Consider the following 21,512-nt stretch of genomic DNA (forward strand, 5'->3'; position numbering starts at 1 on the left):
GTTCCCTATGTATTCAACTATGTCATTGTTACCTTTTCTTGTGAGTTTCTGAATAGCAGAAGCCTGGACTAGACCTCTTATCCCCAGACAGCTTGGGAGCTTAAGAAATGCCTCTTGACATTGGCAAGAGTGAGCTACACTGTAGTGTTGAGGGCCTGAGGCCCAGGAGATGAGCAGCAGTTGCATTGTAGGAGCTGTACCTTTCTCCTTGAGTTATCAGCTTTTGTTTGCCTTCTATTTCAGGCCCACCTGCCTTTTGCTGTCATTGGCAGCACAGAAGAACTGAAGATAGGCAACAAGATGATGAAGGCCCGGCAGTATCCTTGGGGCACCGTGCAGGGTGAGTGAGTTTCCAAGAGACAGGGATCCCCTTTTGTCTGTCGCATTGCTTGACCCCAGTCATTGGGGAACCAGTCCCTAACTCATCCCCAGTCTCTACTCTTTTGGCTTGAGCCTCGAACAGCTATAGGAGTTGCCAGTAGGCAAACTTGTTCCCAGATTCTCTGCCATGAGTAGGCTGTCTGTCTCCCATGGAAGAAGCATTCCTAAAACCAAAACAAATATACCTGGAGCAAGGTGGGAAGGAGTGTGTGAGAGAGCATGTGTACTTGCCTGAGTGCACCAGGGGACTTACAACAGTGTTCAAAGCAGTGTTGCTCCTAATAGTGAATAATTAGAAACAACTCAGATATCCATTAAACATAAATTAAATGAGACCTGGCTGGTGTAGCTCAGTGGATTGAGCACAGGCCTGTGAAGCAAAGGGTCGCCAGTTCGATTCCTAGTCAGGGCACATGCTTGGGTTGCAGGCCAGGTCCTCAGTAGGGGACACATGAGAGGCAACCACACATTGATGTTTCCCTCCCACTGTTTCTCCTTTCCCTCCCCGCTCTCTAAAAAATAAATAAATAAAATATTTTAAAAAGTAAAATAAATAAAAAATAAGTAAATTAGATGAATTGCAAGATGATCATGTAATTGTGGGGGCAACTTCTCTCGCGAGTCCCCCCAGGTGCCACAGACAAAAGTGAATGTGGCTGAGACATGCTGGATCTGCTTGGGGAGGAGGAGTGGGCTGTGGCCAGTTTCTCAGGGGAGACAAAGGCCAGCAGCGGCCAGTTTCTCCAAGGAGAAAATGGCCCCGAGCCCCCTGCTCCATAGCCTTTTATTGGGTGGTAATACACAGGAATGCAGGGCAGCAAGGATCAGACAGTAGATAACATTTCAAAGATATCTGAGGGCTTCAGAGTCTGAGTCAGTGTCTGTCAGGAAGAGAGTTGCAGAAACTTTGGGAGACATACTCATTTCCTCTTGGACCCTTATCATATGAATGAAAGCATTCTCAGCAGAGCAGATTTCACAGGTTTATCAGCAAGTCTTTGTGATGCCAGATTTTTCCCCAGGACATGCTCTAGCAAGGCAAGGAGCTGCACCTCTCCCCAACAGGTATTCAGGCTTAAGGGGATTAGAGCCAAGAAGTGTTTCTCCCAGAGGACATGGGGACTCAGGCTTTGACAAAGCGGGAAGGGGGGGAGTCTATTGCTCCCTCTTTGTTGCAGCCCTCCTGCCCTCCCTTCCATGATGGCCTCCCACATGATTGAGTCTGGCTTAGGTTGCCCCCACTGTGAGGGGTCTTACCCATCATTGACTTCCAACCAAGCTTTGGGGGCAGGGAGAGGAAACTGAGGCAGCATTTGCTACCAGAGACAGGCTTTGTCTCCTGCGGCTCTTATTCCAAAGGTCGTCCCTTGCCCTTAGCCACGAGGGGTCGAGATACAATTCCTAAAACCAGGCAGAGTGGTCTGCAACATGCAATGAGATACTATACTGCAACAAGAATGAATGGGTTACAGTTACATCTACATGAATCCATCTCAGAAATGTTGAGCTAAATAAGTCATAGAAGAGTACATGTTGTATGATTCCATTTGCATGAATTTCAAAAGTAGAACTAAATTATGTATGTAGTATATATAAAGATATATATATATTTCTTTAGAAATTGATACGTAAGTTGTAAAATTATAAACCAAAGAAACGAATGATAAATCTGAAACTCTTCTAAGGTGCTGGTAATGTTTCACTGGACTCGTGGATATGTTGCCTCTTGAGCCACACATAGCCGTCTCATCTCCCTCAGCCACCTTTCAAAGGCTCTTCCCATCAGCAGCTGTGCATACTGAAGAGCTAGCTAATCTGTGTATCTGCTTATTATTCTATTGATTTTCTGCCTTTGTTCATTTATGAAAATCATTTAAATTGCACATTTCATGCACTCTTTTGTATGCATGATTATTTTGTAATTTTAAAACAAACTTAATTGTATATATAGCCAAGAATGTTCCTTATGTGGTCTTCCTGACGTGTATTAAATTCCACTTGGACTAGTCCATTCAGTGGATAAAACAAGGCCGAGGACTCTGCCATGGCTAGAAGGGGTGCCTGGACCTCCGAGTCTGCGGCTGTAAGCTAGAGCTGGGATTGCCGAGGCACCGTGTGTGACAGGGCGGCTGGTTCACTGCAGACTCCTCCCTGACACTCCACAAACAAGTGAAAGCAGGTGGGAAGTTGGCCACATCTTGTCCAAAGGCCGGCATGCTTTAGGGCACACCAGAGACCCTCCAGCGCTACTGGAATTTTCCATGGGTAAAATGAGACTGGTTGGTAGAGTTGTGCTAGATTTTGGACTTTTCTGCTATTTGTGGCTGGGGATGCTCCACTGGGAACATTTGCAAGTGGTTGCTGAAGCAATAGTCCAACACAGGGGATGAATTTGTGGTCGAAGAGACAGGAACCTGAGGTGACATGAGAAGCCAGCAGGTGTGGTTCTTCCAATGACTTCCTCCAACTTAGACTACTGCACACCTAATGAAAAACAGTTTTTGAACGTTTTTTTCTTGTAAGCCAGAGTTCACTGTTGTATTCGGGTGAGGAAGAAGCTGTGTATTGTTTGAGCAGCCTGTAGGGGCATTAGAATCACTCCTTCTAACTGACGACCAGGGATCACTGCCCGGAGATGGAGGAAGAGATGGTCCTGAAAAGTTGCCTGACTGAAGCAATTGTTGTGATATTAGCTTCTGTTATATGACATGAGGGGTTTTATCCCAAAGGCAACGGGCCTTGAGCAGAGGGGTTATATAAGCTAATTTGGGCTTTGGAAGATTGCTGACTTGTGACTGTGCCCACCCTGTCATCCCAGACCTCTCCCTGCCCCCACTACCTTCTCCCACACCCTGCAAGACAGAAACTGGGGTGACTAGGCCTGTTCATCATCTCAGACCTCACCGTCCCTACATGGTCAGGCTAGACACTCCCACTCCGACACAGTGGAGCTGTACTTGGAGTCACGTGCCAGAGCACTGCTCACAACCTTGTGTTTTCCCTGGAAGTCCACATTGATATGATTTGGTCCACATCGCTACGATTTGGTCCACATCTCTGTCCTTCTTAGCTACTGCCCCAAATGCAGACCTCTGCCACACTCTTGAGGAGGGGGCTTGTCCACTCAGGCTACAAAGTGGGGCCCAATTTGTTCGTCCCAGTCACTATTGCTCCTATCAGGCCATTATCCACCCTCTAAAAAACACCTCCTTTGACGCTTCTCCCGTCCAGATGGTCCCATACCCCCGCTTGTCACTGTCAGCTATTGATTTCTTAGTTCTTTCCCCATAGATTTTGGGGACTTTGGCACCGGGTCATTGCCTTTGCCCTGCTTTATATGACCTGGATTGGAATCCTAACCCTGCAATTCACTAACTGTGTAACCTTGCCTAATCTCATTGAGACCTTGCAAAACATATTCCCTCCTCTGCCTGATAAATTTCTATTCTTTCTTCAAGAGTCATCGTAGTGGTTGCCTCTCTGGTGAAGCCTTCACTCTCCCATGAGTTCTTGGGTCCCCTCCTCTTCTGGGATTTTATTGCACCTGGGCTATCTACCTCTGTTTTTGTAATTTTTGTATTGTATTGAATTTATCTGTTTGTGCTCGTTCTTCCACTAAACTTCTGAGGACAAGACTCCGTGACTTTGTTTCTGAATTCCCAGTACCTCATGCAGTACTGGGAACAAAGAGTCCACAAGCTTTTATTGGACAGGTTGCCGAATGTGCACATTCCGTTGTACTAAAAGTGGTGCACGGCAAGCACTCCTGTGAGTATCTGATTGGTGAATTGGGGTTGAGGTGCTCCTGAATGTCTGGGGAGACTTTTTTGTGGTTTTGCAGTTTTCCGTTACCATCATTCTTGTTTGTAACTTTTCATTTGCCTTATCAGTAGAAAAGTAAATCGGGAGTCAGTCAAATTTGCAAGGTCTGTATACAGTGAGAAAGGTGATGTTGCTGTAAGACGTTCCGTCTCTCATTTCACCATTTCTGCTTCTTCTGGCCTTCCTTTCAATATACTATTAATCTCCCAACCCCTGCTATGCAGTTGAAAACGAGGCCCACTGCGACTTTGTGAAGCTGCGGGAGATGCTAATTCGGGTCAACATGGAGGACCTCCGGGAGCAGACCCACAGCCGGCACTATGAACTGTACCGCCGCTGCAAGCTGGAGGAGATGGGCTTCAAGGACACTGACCCGGATAGCAAACCCTTCAGGTATGTCTCACACCAGTTCAGCCCAACTCAGCCCAGCCAACCCAGGGTATGTGGAAGCTTTGCCCTGGAGCATCCACAGGGGATTAGCACACAGGTGCTGAGACCTAGAGCAGCAGAACTCAGTCACTTGCCAATTTTACCTGCAAGTCCCTCTCTGCCTTCCCGGCAGAGTTGTGGCCAGGCGAGCTTGGTGAGCACTGGGTCAGGCAGGAGGCCCATAGGCCCAGCAAGGTCAATGGTCTCACTGCTACGGTGTGTACACACAGCAGCTGCAGCCAGCTCTACGGAAGGGGGACCCTGAGCTGGGGCCTTCTTCCCCAGTGCGGCAGCTCGTGCCTGGCCTGTGCCCCACTTTCTTCATCAGGCTCCTGCTGCTCTGTCTGGTATCCAGTGTGTTCTTTACCCTCCAGCCCATTATCAAAACCAGATGGGATCAAGTAGTAGTCATTGTATGTATATCGATGAACTTGAGGCTTTTCATTCACTGTCAAGTGCAAGTTTTGTTTTGAGCAGAGGATGTTAATCATCATTGATATACTTCTTTTTCTCATACTTCTCAAATCAGAATCTAAGATGCTTCCAGAGAAGAGGAATGGTTTTGAAAGCAGTTTACTCTGCTAATAGGAGCAATGTGTAAAGTATAAGTGTCTGATTTGTATGCATGATACCTGATAGAAGTCTCACATTTTGAAAGATCGTGTGTTGCTATTTACCAGAGCTTTGTCTCCTTTCACAAAATGTCAGGACTTGATAAGCAAGTCATGGGGAGACTTTGGGCTAAGAAGGCTGTCACATGGCCTTTGAGATCCAGGGTACCTGCTCGCAGTGGAAACCCAGCCTGGGGGTAAAGCATAGCCAGTCCTTCAGGGTTGCCTCATTCTGGAGGGGCAGGCAGTCCCCTTCATGGACAGAAGCCACTGGAGCTCCCGGGGTTGGAGGAAGGTGTGCTTGTCACTCCATTGGGCGCTTCCTTAGTTTTCTCTATCCTTCCCCTCCACCAGCTTCAATCTGCATCTGTGGAAGAATAGGTGTGCCTCTAGCTGTTCTTCTAGCCCCCTCCCCATCTCCTTTGCTCCATCCCACCCACCCAATACCCTCTGCACTCCTCTGCTGGTTCATGTTGCATGCAAATATTCTCATCCTAAAGAAACTCGCCCTTAACTGCTCCTCCTCACCAGCCTCTGTCCTGTCAAGAAATTCTGTTCTTACAGGAAAGAGAAAGAGTTGCTCTGTATTTATTGACTTCTGACCCCACCATGCCACTGAAATGCCTCCCTCCAAGGTCAGCAATCATACGCTCATGGCCAGTTACACCATAGCCTCTAAGTCCCATCTCTCTCTGTGTGTGTCGCTTTCTCTCTCTTTTTTTTATGTCAGCATTTGATACTGCTCCAGTTGCCTCCCTCCCAAAGCTCTCTCTGCCTTTGGCTTTTCTATCACTGGTTTGGCTGGTTTTAGTCCTCTGTCTCTTGCTACTCCTTCTCAGCTTCATTGGCGGGCTCATTTTCTTAAGCTTACTTCTTTAAACGTTGTGCCCCAGGATTCTTTTCCTAGAGTCTCTGGTCCTTTCACTCTCTATTCTCTTTGTAGCTGGTTATTTCTCCTCTCACAGCCGTAATTAGCACCTAGAAATAGGTGAATCCCAAGCTAAAATCTTCTGTTTCAGCTCTAAACCCATTGATCTAACTATACCCTGGATGTTTTCACTCAGACATTCCATAGGTAATGCTCTTGAAACTCGGGTTGTTTAAAATTTAAGTCACCTTCTTCCCTCTTAACCATACTTCTTCTCCAGTGTTCCCTGTCATGGCTCATGGCACCATCATTCATTCGCCTGTTTTGCCCAAGCCAAAAAAAAAACCTGAATAATCTTTGAATCCTCCTAAGTCCTGGGAGTTCTGTCCCCTTACTGTTCCTGCAGGTATCTCACATCCCCCATTCCTTCTCAGCTCTTAACAGTAAGATCCTGCTATTTCTTACTTGGATTGTTGGGAACTCTGTCCTTTGTGCAACAGCCAGAGTGGTCTTTTTCATTTTCAAAGTGAATCCAGTCGGTCCTTCTGCTTAAAACCTTGCCATGGATAAATGTCCAAGTGTTGTATGGCCTCCAGCATCTGCTTTCTCTCGCCAGACTGAGGAACTTCACGTCCCACCGCTCCACAGCTTACTCCAGCCATGTTGGACTGCGCGGGGCTCCTCAAGTAGGCCGGTCTCTGTCCACACGTGCTTTTCCACACGCTGCTCTCCTCGGAGCACAATTCCTTTTCTTTTTCACCAGATTAACACCTGTTTGTTTAAAACCAAGTCCAGGCCTGAGGCAGGGAGACTTAGCCTAGGCGTCTCCCACTCAACTGTGAGTTCTCTGATGGCAGGCACAGTGGCTCTTGGCTGTAGGTGTTGAATGACTAGCATTAGTGTCACTTGGTCTTGTGTCTAGCACATGGTGGAGTCTCACCAAGTGTTTATTACAAGAGTTCATTAATGCGCTCAGTTCAGAGGTAGGACCTGGCAGCCAAGTAGAGTGGGTAGACCCACAGTAAAGGACAAAAGACCCAGTTTCTGGTTCCACCTCTGATTCTAACTAGCTTGTGGTCTTGAGCAGGTCACCTCACCTTTCTGGGCCTGTTTGCTCACCTGTAAAATAAGAGTATAGGAGCAAGTGTTCTAAGTCACTGCCAGTTCTAAATATCTCTCAAGGTCCCCAGGGCTATGCCGTTACCCTCAAGCAGCCCTGTGATTCCGCTGTCACATGCGAAGCCAGCTGCCCACAGCTTTGTGGTGCTGTTTTTGCACCTGTCCCAAAACCGGGGAAGGAGGGGAGGAGAACCCAGGGAAGATCATTGGGGTCAGTGTTCATCAACCAGGAGCCACTCCAAAGACAGTGGAATTAACCTGACGGTATTTGTAGTTTACAGGAGACATATGAGGCCAAAAGGAACGAGTTCCTAGGAGAGCTCCAGAAAAAAGAAGAGGAGATGAGACAGATGTTTGTTCAGAGAGTCAAAGAGAAAGAAGCTGAACTCAAAGAGGCAGAGAAAGAGGTAAATGTGAGCCTAGGTGGTAGGTGGGAAGGGAAAATAGGCTGAGCTTGGGCACGGCAGGGGCTTCTGCCCTGAAAGCACAGCCAGCCAGAGCCTTGCAGCCTCGGGGCAAGAACAGGACACAGTGCGTGTAGCCCTGCCTTGGCTGGCACAGGGGGAGCTGCGGGACATCTGTGTTTTCTTGGTTCCTCATTCCCCAAAGCCAGGGTGTTTTCTCGTTCTGTGTTACTGAATTCTTTAGAGCAGTGCAGTCCATCATGTAGCCACTAGGCACATGTGACTATTGAAATTGAAATTAATTAAAATTAAATAAAATGTAAAACTCAGTTCCTCAGTCACATTAGCCACATTTCAAACGCTCAATCCTCGTGTGACTAGTGGCTATTGTACTGGACAGCACAGATACAGAACATTTCCATTGCCTTCAAAAGAACTTTTCTTTTCTCTCTTCCTGGGACTTTGGAGCTCAGTCGTGATAATTGATGACTTTCTAGGCCACCCTGCCCCATCCCAACTGCGCTGATGGCCATGGGGAAAGATGGTTCCAGGCATTCCTGGTTGCCTTGTTGAAACCTAAAACAGTAACAGCTGGGGCACTTTCCTAGCCATTCGGATATTCTGTTCCATTTCATGGTGACATTAAAGAAACATCTGTGTGGCTCTAGCAAGTTTTTAAACTATAGTTTAATGGTCCCTCTGGGGTTTTCATCACTCAAACCGGGCCTGATAGAGTACAGTTAATCCTCTAACTGTGGCCTTGCGTCCCAGGTCCCCCTACCACTTCACCCACTGCTGCCCAATACAGTGGCCTCAACTACAGTCCAGTCACATGAACAACTGCTTCACCTCTCTGGGCCCAAGACCCATGATGGATGGAAGCACTTAATGACTTCCCAGGTCTCTTTCCTGGTAACCTGCTGTGACTCTCTAGGGTTATCACTGAAGCCCAGAATAAGGGTATTGATTTTATTTCAGTTTCATTTTTCAAAAACAAATGTCACCTAGGCCTTTAAGGAGGAGAGGTAAGGGGAGCTTGAAGAGAGATGGATGAAAAGCCAATGGACAAAAGCCAGGTTAAGGCAACTGATCAGCTGAGCTTCTACTACCTTCCGCTAAGGAACTAGTGAAAGTTGGTTTATGCTGCAGGCCTGTCATCCACCACCTTTTACTAAATGATGGTCCCAAATACCTCTAGGACCTGGAGACCTGACCTCCCTCACGGCATGCTGCAAGTGCTACAGAATCCTAAATTCTCTTTTGAATCCCCCCCAAAAAATTGGCCCTGCCCGGTGTGGCTCAGTGGATTGAGCGCGGGCCTGTGAACCAAAGGGTTGCTGGTTTGATTTCCAGTCAGGGTACGTGCCTGGGTTTCGGGCCAGGTCCCCTGTAGGGGAGCGAGCAAGAGCCAACCACACATTGGTGTTTCTCTCCCTCTCTTTCTCCCTCCCTTCCCCTCTGTCTAAAAATAAATAAATAAAATCTTTTTTAAAAAGTGAAATTATGCTTGGTCTATTACTGTTTAAGGTAGTTTATCTCATTCTAGTTTGGTACCACCAGGACCTCTTGTTAAAAGAGATTTTATTTATTCATTATTAGAGAGACAGAGAGGGAGGGAGAAAGAGAGAAACATTGACCAATTGCCTCTTGTCTGTACCGCAACAGGGGACTTAACACACAACCCAGGCACATGCCCTGACTAGGAATCAGTTGAATGAACTTTTGCTTTAAGGGATGTCCCCCAACCAACTGAACCACATTGGTCAGTTGCGGTTCAGTTCAGAACCACATCACCTATACCTCTTGATCACTTACTACAATGGCTTGCCAGAATATTCTTGCTGGTGTCTGACTCTATTCAGGGCTAATTAAACCTCCCTTGGTCAAGCCGGAGGTTTTCACACTCCTTCCAGTTTGTAAAACTTTAAAAAAAAATCTCTTTCCATGTCTAAGAACAAGTATGTCCTTCGACCAGCTTTGGCATTTGTTGAAGTTTGCTTTGCAATCCATGCTGATCCTCCCTGACTGGAGGGGATGAAAAATGCCAGGGGCCCCTAACACATTGGGAGATCTCACTATCCAATAATCTGTAGAATGGATGGACCTTGGTTGGGCAAATTCCTTAACTTCTCTCACCTTCTGTTTCCTCATAAAATGCAGATAACAAAAGAACCTACCTCCTAGGAGTGTTGTGATGATTAAATGAATTAATATATACAAAGTTTTTATAAAAGTCAGTGCCTGGTCTACAATAAGCACTCAATAAATGTTATACTATTATAATTGGTATTACTAAGCATGTGCTAACTCATTTTATTTTTTTATCTTCACTTGAGGACATTTTTACTGATTTTTAGAGAGAGGAAAAGGGAGGGAGAAAAAGAGGGAGAGAAACATTGATGTGAGAGCAAAACATCAATCAGTTGCCTTACATGCACCCCAACCAGGGACTGAACCCGAAACCCAGGCGTGTGCCCCGGTTGGAAATCAAACCCTTGATCTTTCAGTTTATAGGATGATGCTCCAACCAGCTGAGCCATACCCTCCAGGGTACATGTGGTAACTCTTTTAACTAAAACGTTTGATTAAACAGAATGCACACTTCCTTGACTATGTTTAGGAGCAGAAACTTGGAAGTAAAATGGCAGGAGGAGACTCTCCAGAGCACAGTGGCCTTTGGTGCCATCAGAGCTGTCTCTAGCAGAAGTGTCTCTTGAGGTCTCAGGGTCCTACAGGGTTGGAAGTACCCAGTCAGTCTGTGCTCAGCTCAGCTGGGAGCTGCTTACGGGGGACTCCCCCAACCTCCCTGTGCTTTCTTGCCAGCTGCACGAGAAGTTTGACCGTCTGAAGAAACTACACCAGGACGAGAAGAAGAAGCTGGAGGATAAGAAGAAATCCCTGGATGATGAAGTGAATGCTTTCAAACAGAGAAAGACGGCGGCTGAGCTGCTCCAGTCCCAGGGCTCCCAGGCTGGAGGCTCGCAGACTCTGAAAAGGGACAAAGAGAAGAAAAAGTAAGTGGGAGGCTGCTGTGGAGTGGTGGCTTCTTTCTCCTCCTGCTCATCCCCTCAGGGTGGGGCCTGGAGGCTGAAGAGGCCTCAGGGATGGTGAGCAGAGGTGAGCTGTGGACTTCAACTAGTTTGGGCACCTATAACTGGTCTCAGTGTCCCCGCAGGACCTTCGGATCCCTGAATTTGGGGAACTGAGAGTAAGTCATAGAGGCCCAGGCCCTTTGTTTGGCCTGCTTAGGAAAGTCCTGCAGAGTCAGGTAGGAAGAGAGGGAGGGAAAGGAGAGGAAAAGCAAAAGGACTGTGAGAGGGTAGAAAGAAGGGAGGAAACAATGAGTGCCGCAAAGTTCTAAGAAAGAGATGAACAAAAGGGGGCAGACAGGGTAGTGGGAGAGTCTTCACAGAAACCTTTGGGTACGCTCTCCTTGAGAGGTTGGAGCCCATTGGGCTTACAGGCCTGCTTTCTCCTCCGATGCCTGAGGTGTTTGCCTCTCTGTGTTTGCAGGCCAACCCTCTCTCTGCCTAGTTCTCACTAGCTGCAGCCTGCAGTTTAACTGCTGCTGTCGAAGGCTGTAGCCCAGTTCCGGTTTCTCATCCCCTTGCTGTCCACCCTCTTGACTGTTGAGTTGTTTCTGGCCTGGGGCACTGAGACCTTGGTGGGGATCCCTCAGGTGCTGGTGTACTCTGGGTGCCCCATCTTCCACCTGGGGAATGATGTTACAGTCTGCCTCTCTTCCCTGGTGTTTGGTAAGGCAGGATAGCATGGGCTCCTGATTACCATGGGGGCCCGTTTTCCTCACCCATCTCATTCCTCATCCCCAGAACCAGAGAAGAGAAAAGCATATATCTGATGAGACCTATACAACAGCAGGAAAAGACCCACTGGTCCCTTGTGGTTGTGCAGTGGGACTCGGGAAGCCCTCAGATGGAGCGTTAGACAATGTCCTTCGCAAAGGGGCTTGGGGATCTGAAAGATGCCGTAGTCATCGCCCTCTGTTCTTAGCCACTTGTTCCTGACTCAATTATCAGATATTTGGCAAAAGAAGGAAACCTCTTCCTTTCCTTTGTGCCTGGCTTATCCCTTAGGAAGAAAATAGTGACTTTTGTGCAGTATGAACATATTTTATATTTGAAGGCACTCCGTTTTGCAACCTGATCATTCTTTATTCAAAAGTATAATTTGAACATTTTCACCAGTTAGTCTAGACATTTGTGTTACTGAACCATAACCATATATGTCAAAATTCACTGATTAATGAACTCTTTTTGGTATTATATGATGGCTAAAGTTCAACTAGCCAGGACAAATGCCTCTTTGGGAACACTGTATATTAACTGATCTGTCATGGTGTGTTAGTTGTGCCAGCAGGCACGGATTCCTATTTTTAAGATCAGAAAAGTCTAAATTGGTCTTCCAGCTGTAACCTGCTGCCTTCATAGCCCTGTGGCTTTCATTAAGTCAATCCCTGGGGTAGTTTCACAGCCTGCTTGCAGGAATTAGAAGATTCATTTGTTCGAATCCCACTGACAGACACTAAACTATAAATATTCTCTATTCCTCTGTGAGTGGAAGTTTCTCCCAGGTTTTTTCCCCAGTTGCCTCAGATTACTTGATGCCCTCCCACCCCCCCACCCCCCCCCAGGCAAAAGACTCTCTCTACAGTCTCCGAGAACGTTTGGGGCTGGGGATGGTACCCTTTTCCAATTCTGAGTGGGTGAAAACCTTACTAGCATGTGGCACCTCATGTTAGGAATAAGGACCTGACAGAACAGGCTGTCCTCCTTCATACTTCCAGATGTCTGAGTGGCCCCAGACCTGGGCCTCTTATATAATTCCTTAAGCACTTATCTAACTTCTGAAATACCCATTGTGAGACCTGTGTCACTGTGGTCCCAGCGTGATGATGGCGGTGGTGGGGTATGAGGGTAGAAGTGGTGATAGTGGCATTTCCAATTGAGAGGTGGTGGTCGGCTATAATCGAGTCACGTACTTAGAATTTCCTTTGGCTGCCTTTAGCCGTTAAGAAAGAGTACCTGTGTTTCAGGGATCCCTACCAGCCCACCCTCCCCACCTCCCCTCCTACTCCTCCTAACCTCCTTTGACCTCTAACTCTTCATTGTTTGTGTGAACTCGTAATATTTGATTTCTCCTCAAGTTCACTCCATCTTCATCAGCTCTTACTGTTTTACAGTTAACTCTGCTGTTTGCTGCATGCTGCATGAGACCCAGGGTCCTGGTAAGCTTTATTAACTCTAAATAGAACTGGCGGTGGCTTCTAGAACACGTCTCCCCAAATCCACCCCTTCTCACCACACATATCTAATCATAAAACAAGCTGCTTCATTGTCCTAACCGGTTCCCTCCTGTGACTTAGAATATTAAGAAGTAGTCTGGTGTGGTCTCAAGTGCACATGTGGAATGTTTCCCTGCCTGATTAAAAGTGGGGTGTTTTCAGACTTCTGCTGAGAGAACAGCTGGGTAGCATAGGTGGATCAATATTTGAGGTTCAGTCTTGGCCATTTCTTTCTCCAAGAGCCTTAAGCATCACTTTCAAAATTAACTAGACTGTGATGAGGAGGGAAATGGTTGGATTTAGCAGCCCTGCTTTGCAGCTGTCACAGCAGCATTGCCCCCCAGGTTTGGGAGTGTTCTGAGCGATTCCCTCTGGGGGCAATTTCTTATCCGAAGGGTTCAAGTTCTCCCATTTTTTTTTGGCTCTGTACCCGCCCCCACCAAAACTATAGTGAAAGTGGAAGAAACTCAGAGCTCTCAGATATTATATATAGAATTCCTTACATTTAATTCTACAAGGTACCAGTTTCATGAACACCTCCCTTTGGTGAGATGGGTTCCTTAGTGCTATGCGTTGTGCCTACAGAAGGGAATAAAGCAGGTCCTGGCATCACGTCATTTGTAGGTGGACTATAGCAATGATGAAGCACCTGTTCTATGAGGCTCAGGTAGTAGATAGTGAGGGAACATAAATACGTTCAATTTCACACAATTACGCTTATTACTCTTGTTTACACTTTACCAAAGAAACTTTCAAACAGGAACACAAGGAGAGAGAGGACAGCAGAGTGCAGCCCAGTCGCCCACAACCCGGCCCCCGAACAACTGTCAGCATGGGGCTGATCCTGTTACATCTACTACCCCAACCCTGCTGGATTATTATAAAGCAAAACTCACATTATTTCATCTGTAAATACATCAGCATGTATTTTTTAAGAGGTAATGACTCTTTAAAACAAACAGCCGTGGCTGGCATGGCTCAGTGGATTGAACCCTGTCCTGTGAACCGAAAGGTCACCGGTTCGATTCCCAGTCAGGACACATGCCTGGGTTGTGGGCCAGGTCCCCAGTGGAGGGCTTGAGAGAGGCAACTGATCGATGTTTCTCTCTCATAGAGATGTGTCTCCGCCTCTTTTTCTCCATCCCTTCCTCTCTAAGAGTAAATAAATAAAATCTTAAAAGGAAACATAACCACAAGGCCACCTACAAAATTAACAATTCATTAACATATATATAGTGTTCAGAATACCCCACTTGTCTCATAAATGCCTTCGCATTTGGTTTGTTTGGATCGAGGAATATAAAATATTAAGGGTTTCTCCCCACTTACTAATGCAGCTTATGATTTAAATGGAGAGCCCACTGTTCATCACCAAACAGAGCTGCAGCTATTGCACTGGGGACTTTAGGCAGCTGGCAAAACATCCTATTTTCAAGCAAGTCCCAGAGAGGAAGTCTGTAGAGGCATCAGAAACATAAGGCCCATGAAACTGGGCCAAAGGAAACAACCCTAAAAGAACAATGAAATGATTTATCGTCTAGCCTAATGGCAAATCTTTAGAGCCCCTGTTAGTTGACTGGAGTTGAGCAGCAGATTTCCATTCAGGAAGACCATCACTTCCTAGACTGTCCTCTGTGGTGGTCCCAGTGCCTTGCAGTGTGTCTGATAACCTGTAGAAGCTCAGTTCACGTGTGTCCTCTTTGTTCCCCCATTTTAATGAGGAGAGTAGAAATGATTTATTCTGGTAAGTTAGATCTCAGTTACTGAGGCTGAATTAATACAGTTTGACGCAATTTGGTTTACATTTCCAATGAGTAAATCATTGTTAGTGGCCATTACTGAAATGGATTCTGGCAAAACTATAATTAAAGCCTTACTTTATAAGTGAGAGGCAATTAGCAAACAGCAGGAACAGCCAACCTCAACCCAAGTAGGTTGAGTTTTTTCCTGGCAGGCTTCTCCCCAGAAGACCACAAAAGCAGTTCCAAACCAAATAAGGGAGGGAGGCCTTGGCTCTGTGGGCCCTGAAAGCAGCAAAGGCAGCCTGTTCCCTCCCCAAAGCCGTCATTCCTGGGGCGGATCACAAAGGCCACCTCTCAGTAGGGAGAGTGAGGCTTACTGTTCCTTACTGGCCTTGAAATTGCTTGAGACACTACTTGTGGTTGTCTGAAACTGTGAGACAAACAATTCTTCTGTGACCTGTACACAGTTGTAGATAACTGTGTCTCAGTGGTTACTGGCCCTCGTCTCTTGGAGGCTGCATGGTATATGCAACAGTGTACATGTATCAAAATACGTCAGCCTTCCTGTGAAGTCCAGGACATAGGCTATTGCAGTGTTGTTTAGGTTTCCCTTCTTTTGGGAAGTAGACCAAAAAATTAAATAAGAGATGAGCATTCATGTAACATCCTAATACTTTTCAAAGTGTTTTTTCCTATGGTATCTCACTTCGCCTTTACAACAATCCTGTGAGGCAAGGAAGGAATAATCTTCAGTTGATGAGTACACGGAGGAGGAATTTAAGAGACTTAACCAAGGATCACACAGTGAGTTAGTGGCAGGACTGGAACAAGAATGTAGAACTCTTATTCTTTTTTTTTTAAAGATTTTATTTATTTTTAGAGAGAGGGGAAGGGAGAGAGAAAGAGAGGGAGAGAAACATCAATGTGTGGTTGCCTCTTGCTCGCCCCCTACTGGGGACCTGGCCAGGTGACCTGACTGGGATCGAACTGGCAACCCTTTGGTTCCCAGTCCTGTGCTCAATCCACTGCGTCACAGCAGCCAGGGCAGAACTCGTCTTTTTGGTATAAATTGCCGTTCAACGTGTGTGTGTAGGTGTATGGATGTATTCACTCTGAGGAAGTAACTGTACAAAAACATACATATGCATAATGCTTTTAACTATCCCTCCCAAATATCTAATAGTCTTTATTTAGTGAGATAAATGTAGTCTTCAGGTAAAAAACAGGGGCTTAGATCCACAGCCAAGGCATTCTCAGGGACACTGTGGTATAATTAAACAGCCAAGGAATTCAGGCTCTGATTCTGGTTGTCTTTTTCTTTATGAGTGGGCAAGACAGTTGATTTCCCTGTGTTTGTCAGTCTCCTCATATATGAAGTGGGGATGGATACTCCGTGCCCTGTTTATGTCACAAAGATGAAGTTTAACTGAAGGAAAGGTCAAAGTGCCAGGTGAACACAAACCAGTAATAGATTTCCATAGTTCAGGTTTTCAGGTGACTGTTCTGAAACAGACACTTCCCAAACAATTATTGCCCCAGGGTGCTACTTAGCTGATTAGGACAGCTCTTGCCCCAGAGTACCTATTTAGCTGAAAGGCTGTTCCAAAGGCTACCTGAGGTGAAACCTGAACTATGTGCTTTCCCTGTAGTATAAGGCAGTCGGTAGCTGAGAGCATGGTGCTCTGTCCAGTGGCCTGAGACCCCCTGGAGATTTCCTGAAGCTATTTCTGTACAAGGTGCCTGGTTGGGGGGCATTAGTCAGGACCTAGTAATTAAGAAGAAAGTTTTTTTTTTTCAGAGAGAGGGGAAGAGAAGGAGAGAGGGAGAGAAATATCAATATGTGGTTGCCTCTCATGTGTCCCCCACTGGGAACTGGCCTACGACCCACGCATGTGCCCTGACTGGGAATCGAACCGCAATCCTTTGCTTTGCAGGCCCGCGCTCAATCCACTGAGCTACGCCAGCCAGGGCAAGAAGAAAGTATTCTTGAGACAGTTGATAATTATTTTGCTAGCTAATACCACTACTGCTACCACAAGCAAGAAAGCATGTTCCCAGGAGCTAATGCAATATAGGACCTTAAGATCATCTAACATAGCCATATAGTCTAATTTATCCATTAGTCATTATGAGAAACAGTTTTCTTCTAACCTGTTTTTTCGTACATTAATCCATCCATTCATTAACCCAACTTCTCTTTTTATTTTCAGTTTGCGCTTCCGGTAGACGCCCTTTCCTGCACAACAGACCTGGGCCTCCCTTTCTCTAATTACCCCTTAACATGAGTCGGGCGCACGACCGGTGCCCCTCACTCTCTTCCTGCCAAAGTTCATAGAAGCCGGAGAGTCTGAGGATGGTGTCTGGCCTCTGGTCAGGAAGCCAGCAGCCATGTGGCTTAGACATGCATCATGCATCCCGCTTCCCCTCCCAGTACTTCCCACCAGCCACTTCCCATCTCCATTTTTGCCAGACTGTACCATGTTCAGGGCTCCCGTCTGCTGCTCTCCACCACCAGTTTCCTTGTTCGCACTCTGATGGCTGCTCGCTTCCCTGAGGTATTTGCCTCCACTGTGGCTGGGTAAGCAAGCACCAGTCGACAAGGCTTTCCCCCTTAGTGCCTAGTCATTGGGCTTCCCTGAGTACCTGCCGCCTCCCAGCAGAGCCACAGCTCCTTCTCAGAAGGCTCTAGAAGGAGATCCTTGCCGCCTTTTCCTTTAGGCCTCTCAGCCCAGCCCTTCCCGGTTTTGATTTGCTCAAAGTAACTGTACTCAAGCTGTGTGTAAATTCCAGAATAAGTTTATCTACAGCAAGCCCCTCCCAGAAAACATGACTGCTATGACTGCTGAAGAAAATGGCATAAATTCCCTCTCTCTATAATTCTGGATACCCCACAGATGCAGGAAGGGAAATAAACCTGAATGTTATTACCAGCCTAGTGTCTTGAATGATAGGTTTAAGGAATTCTTCTGAGGTGTCTCGGCATCTCCTCTGTAATCTCCCTTAGGGCTCCACACCATTCCCCAAAGGCAGGGTCAGTGGAATAGTGGGTATAATAACTCCATGTCACAAACTGCCGAAATGAGCCGTCAAAGAATCAGTGTTTTCAATTTTGCTTTGATGAGTCTTCCAGTCTATTTGGGCAATGTGATGATGAGTTTTAATCTGTATTTTGCATACAGACTGGCTTCTCCCAATAAGAAGAGGTGAGATTATCAACTGGAGAGGATGAGTGTTATTCCTCGGGAGCTCCCTAACTTTGTCTCCAGTCTCCAGATTTGGTTTATAAATATCCCCGTCCTAATTTAGATCAAGGGGGCTATCCGATAATGGCTTTGGGAAATCCTTGGAACTAGAGAGGCCTCCATTGTCAGGCGCCCTGGCCTTTGGTGTGCGGCCAGTGAGAGAGTGAGAGCTGGAGGTGAGCTGGCAATAATCTGTGGCTAACATGCCCTTTCTCTGCCCTTCCTTTGCAGTAATCCATGGCTGTGTACTGAATAGTATCCCCTGCTACAGCTGGACTGGACTCCATTTAGCCTTTTAAACCAAGGTTCCAATTTTAACTGACAGCTTTCCTGCAGGGTGCCGGGAAGCTGGGCCCCTCGCCCTTGCCATGTACTTCCTACTTCCTCCCTCCTTTTGAGTTCTGCTTCCCAGTCTCATTGGCACTGACTGTGAACAACTTCTTTTTAATTTTTGAAGGTTTTTTTTGGGGGGGGGTTAATTTCTTTCAAAACACTGTTTGTCAAGGCTATGCCAAATATTCAGGCTTTTTTGAAGCATTGTGAATGGGAAGAGTTTCTCTCTTCAGTAATAGATCATAATAATAAGAGGTGAAATGTACAGAAAATGAACATCAAACACATGCACACTCTTGATCTTTTCACGTTGGTAAAGCAAGAGTGCAGTTTTGATACGTTGTTGTTGGGTGAGCGGACTTGTTAGTGGCACAGGCAAGTATGAAGGGCTTGCTGCCAAATCCAAGTTTCATAGCAGAACATTTTAGCAGACCCTATGCCTTCCAGGGTTTTTTTTTTTTTCTTTTAAAACACAAACTTGGACACTCATCCAGTAGCTCAGAGAGATGCTAAGTTAGGGCTGGCCAGCCTTCTGGGGAAAGGCGTCTTGTTTGCAGCTTTGAAGTTTCCAGGTCCAGTTTCACAGCTGCTTCCCCAAAATCCCAAACATAAAACAACCAACCAGTCTTCCTCCCCCAGGGTAATTATTTGCATCTCAAACACAGCCCCCTCATTTGCATGTGTTTACGGATTAAGTACTCGAGGCTTCCGCAGCTCTGAAAACTTCAAAAGTTTTAGAGCCACGCAGCCTTTGAGAGACCTTCAGAGACGAGGCAGGAATTTTGTATTAAATGAGAACTTTTGGTTCGCAAGACAGAGATGACCCACATTTTTTTTGTAAGAGAAAATCGAGGCCTAGAGAAGTGAAGGGACTTGCCAGAGGTCCCAGGGCTGTTTTGTGGCAGAAGCCAAGCCAAGCTCAGTATCTCCCGACCCCTGATCCACCTCGTTAAGGGATTCAGTCTGTTCATTCCTGTGTGTTCTTAGAGACAAGGTCTTCTGATGCTCAGAGAACCTGAAGAGTTAGTATTAGAGGCCTCTTACATTTTTCCCCATAGAAAAATATCCAAGGATGAGTGGGTAGGGGCGGGCAAAGCAGAAGACTTCAGACCAGCTCCTGAACTGATTGCCTCTGCTGCCAGTAGGGGTCACCAGCAGCCGTGAGCCTGGCCAGCTTTCCTGGAAGTCTGGAATGGGGCCCAGGCATGCTTTGCTTAACAGGGGCCCTAGATGATCCTTATAATCAAGAAAGTTTGGTAAACGAAAATCTAACCTGTGAGTGAGCTTAAGGCCTTTAGGAAGTTGATCCACACTATGGAAAAGAATTAAAATTGTTATGTTATTGGGTAGTTTCTTTCTTTATTTTATTACATCTATTATTGGGGTGACATTGGTTAGTGGTAGTTTTCTTGCTGTAGAGAGAAAGATTCCCCTTTCCCTTTGGTGAAAAGGCTTTCTAATGAGTACGGTTGTTGCTTTAAAAAAAAAATATCCTAACTACTCTGTTTAGTTCTGGTGAAACAAAACCAGTCATTAGAAATGGTCTGTGCTTTTATTTTTCCAGACTGGAATGAAATAGCTTTCCTGAAAAATCCCCATGTGTACACACACACATGCACACACGCACACATGCACGCGCACACACACATACCTGGTTTCTCTTAAGCCAAGAAGTTTGCTTTTCCTAGCCTCAGTGCATATCACTTTTTTTTTTGTTTTTGTTTCCTCTTTTAATCATCTGGCACTCCCATGTGGCTGTTAATATGTGCTTGTTTTTAATTAAAACAAGAAGCTTCAAACCGGTGTGTGGTGTTCTTAAAACCTTCTCAGCCTATTTCCCAGTGGTGATGGTCCATCAGTGACCCCGTTTCTAACCTGTCTTCTGCAAGTATAATCTGTTCTAACTCACACTGCCCCCTCCCATCGCCCTGTCTTACTTTGAATGTTCTTTTTCTATGGCTAATTCCGTGTTTTCTTTCTCTTTCTCTCTCCCTCTCCAGCTTTTTTTAATCTTGTCTTCAGCAGCTGCATTAAATCTAAAGGAGAAGACTGCCATTATGGAAGAGTTAGGGTTCCACATTGTTTCAAGCCAGAAACCAATCAATCCCCTCTTCCCCCAAACTGCGCGCGCACACACACACACACACACACACACACACACACACTACACACTCTACACACTCAGCAAGTGTTCATATGTCCCTGTGTCCAGGCAAGAAGCTCTCTCCTGACTTACATGGTATTTTAAACGGAAGTGTCTTGTCCTAACCTAACAAGGCAGGAAAAGAACCAACAGAGCTGGAGAATGGACCAAGTGTAACCTCAGAGAGACAACCACAGGATAACTCACCCAAGTGTAAGTGACTGGGGCAGGAGACCTCAGCTGTGGGTGTGGAAGTGCTGTTCTCAAGTTTTCAGTTGAATTTTTTTGTTTTTCTTTTTAAACACGAATTCTCCAGTTCAGTGGGTTGACTCTCTACAGCCACTATTAAACATTTCTGAATATGGAAGGGAAAGTCGAGCGACATCTGTATCTTCCTCAGCATTCACAGACCTCCTGCTGACCCCCAGCAAGGGTGACAATGGATCCACTAACACTCAGTGGGGAAAGGAAAGATGGGAGGGGGGTTAAGTTTAGTGAGAAAAATTAATCCATTCAACCTTCTAAAGCCAGTTGAAGTTTTGAGAGAGGTTTCTGCTCAACCTGGGATCTGGCTGGAGAGCTTTCCTGTTGAAAATCTGCCTTGAATCCATTGGTTTAACTTGCATCAGAATACCATGTGAGTGTGCTCATTCCCGTATATCCCTACAGCCATCACCATCCCATTGTCCAGTGTCTCTTGAGAGAGCCTCTTTGCATGTTTTCCAGAATCTGTGTTGTTTTTTCTTTCTTCTCCTTTCTTTTTGCTGAAAGGTGTGATCACTCACTGCCCCTCCGGGGCTTCCATTCGCCAGGAGAAACATCCCAAAGCCAGCACTGTTTAGCTTGATACCTTTCTAATGTCCATGTCAATTTTCAATAAAATTCAAAGAAATGCTCAATGGCTGTGTGATCTGATCTTAAACCATTAGGTGATGCAACTCATCACGGTTTGTTTTAGGAGCGGGTGGCTACCTTCCAAGTGGATGATTTGAGGGTCTCAGGGAGGCACCTTCAGCCGGTATGCAACCTTCCTAGGTGGGCTGTCCTGTCCCCTCCTCCCTCCATCTGAGCTTGAAATTCTCCTGGATGGGCGTGTGAGGTGGAGATGGACAGGAA

General features: G+C 46.2%; 1 protein-coding gene across 5 annotated transcripts in view; it reads left to right on the forward strand.

Annotated features, from left to right (window-relative positions):
* The window catches only part of SEPTIN6 (septin 6), a 73,066-nt gene extending 51,771 nt beyond the window's left edge, over positions 1 to 21,295 (forward strand). For 2 of the 5 annotated variants that reach the window (XM_037069151.1, XM_037069147.1), the window contains exons 6-10: positions 244 to 340; positions 4,428 to 4,596; positions 7,505 to 7,637; positions 10,458 to 10,648; positions 18,152 to 19,742. In XM_037069151.1, coding sequence (XP_036925046.1) covers positions 244 to 340; positions 4,428 to 4,596; positions 7,505 to 7,637; positions 10,458 to 10,648; positions 18,152 to 18,176 — 615 coding nt within the window. In that variant the 3' untranslated portion in view covers positions 18,177 to 19,742. Of the gene's footprint in view, positions 1 to 243; positions 341 to 4,427; positions 4,597 to 7,504; positions 7,638 to 10,457; positions 10,649 to 12,834; positions 12,880 to 16,888; positions 17,609 to 18,151; positions 19,743 to 20,253 lie in introns of those variants that run through there. The other 3 variants (XM_037069150.1, XM_037069149.1, XM_037069148.1) reach the window with 3 other exon arrangements.
* Positions 21,296 to 21,512: the final 217 nt, after the last annotated feature.

The sequence above is a fragment of the Sturnira hondurensis genome, unplaced genomic scaffold (genome assembly GCF_014824575.4).
Source record: "Sturnira hondurensis isolate 20B ecotype Veracruz unplaced genomic scaffold, ASM1482457v3 Scaffold0018484, whole genome shotgun sequence".
Lineage (NCBI taxonomy): Eukaryota > Metazoa > Chordata > Mammalia > Chiroptera > Phyllostomidae > Sturnira > Sturnira hondurensis.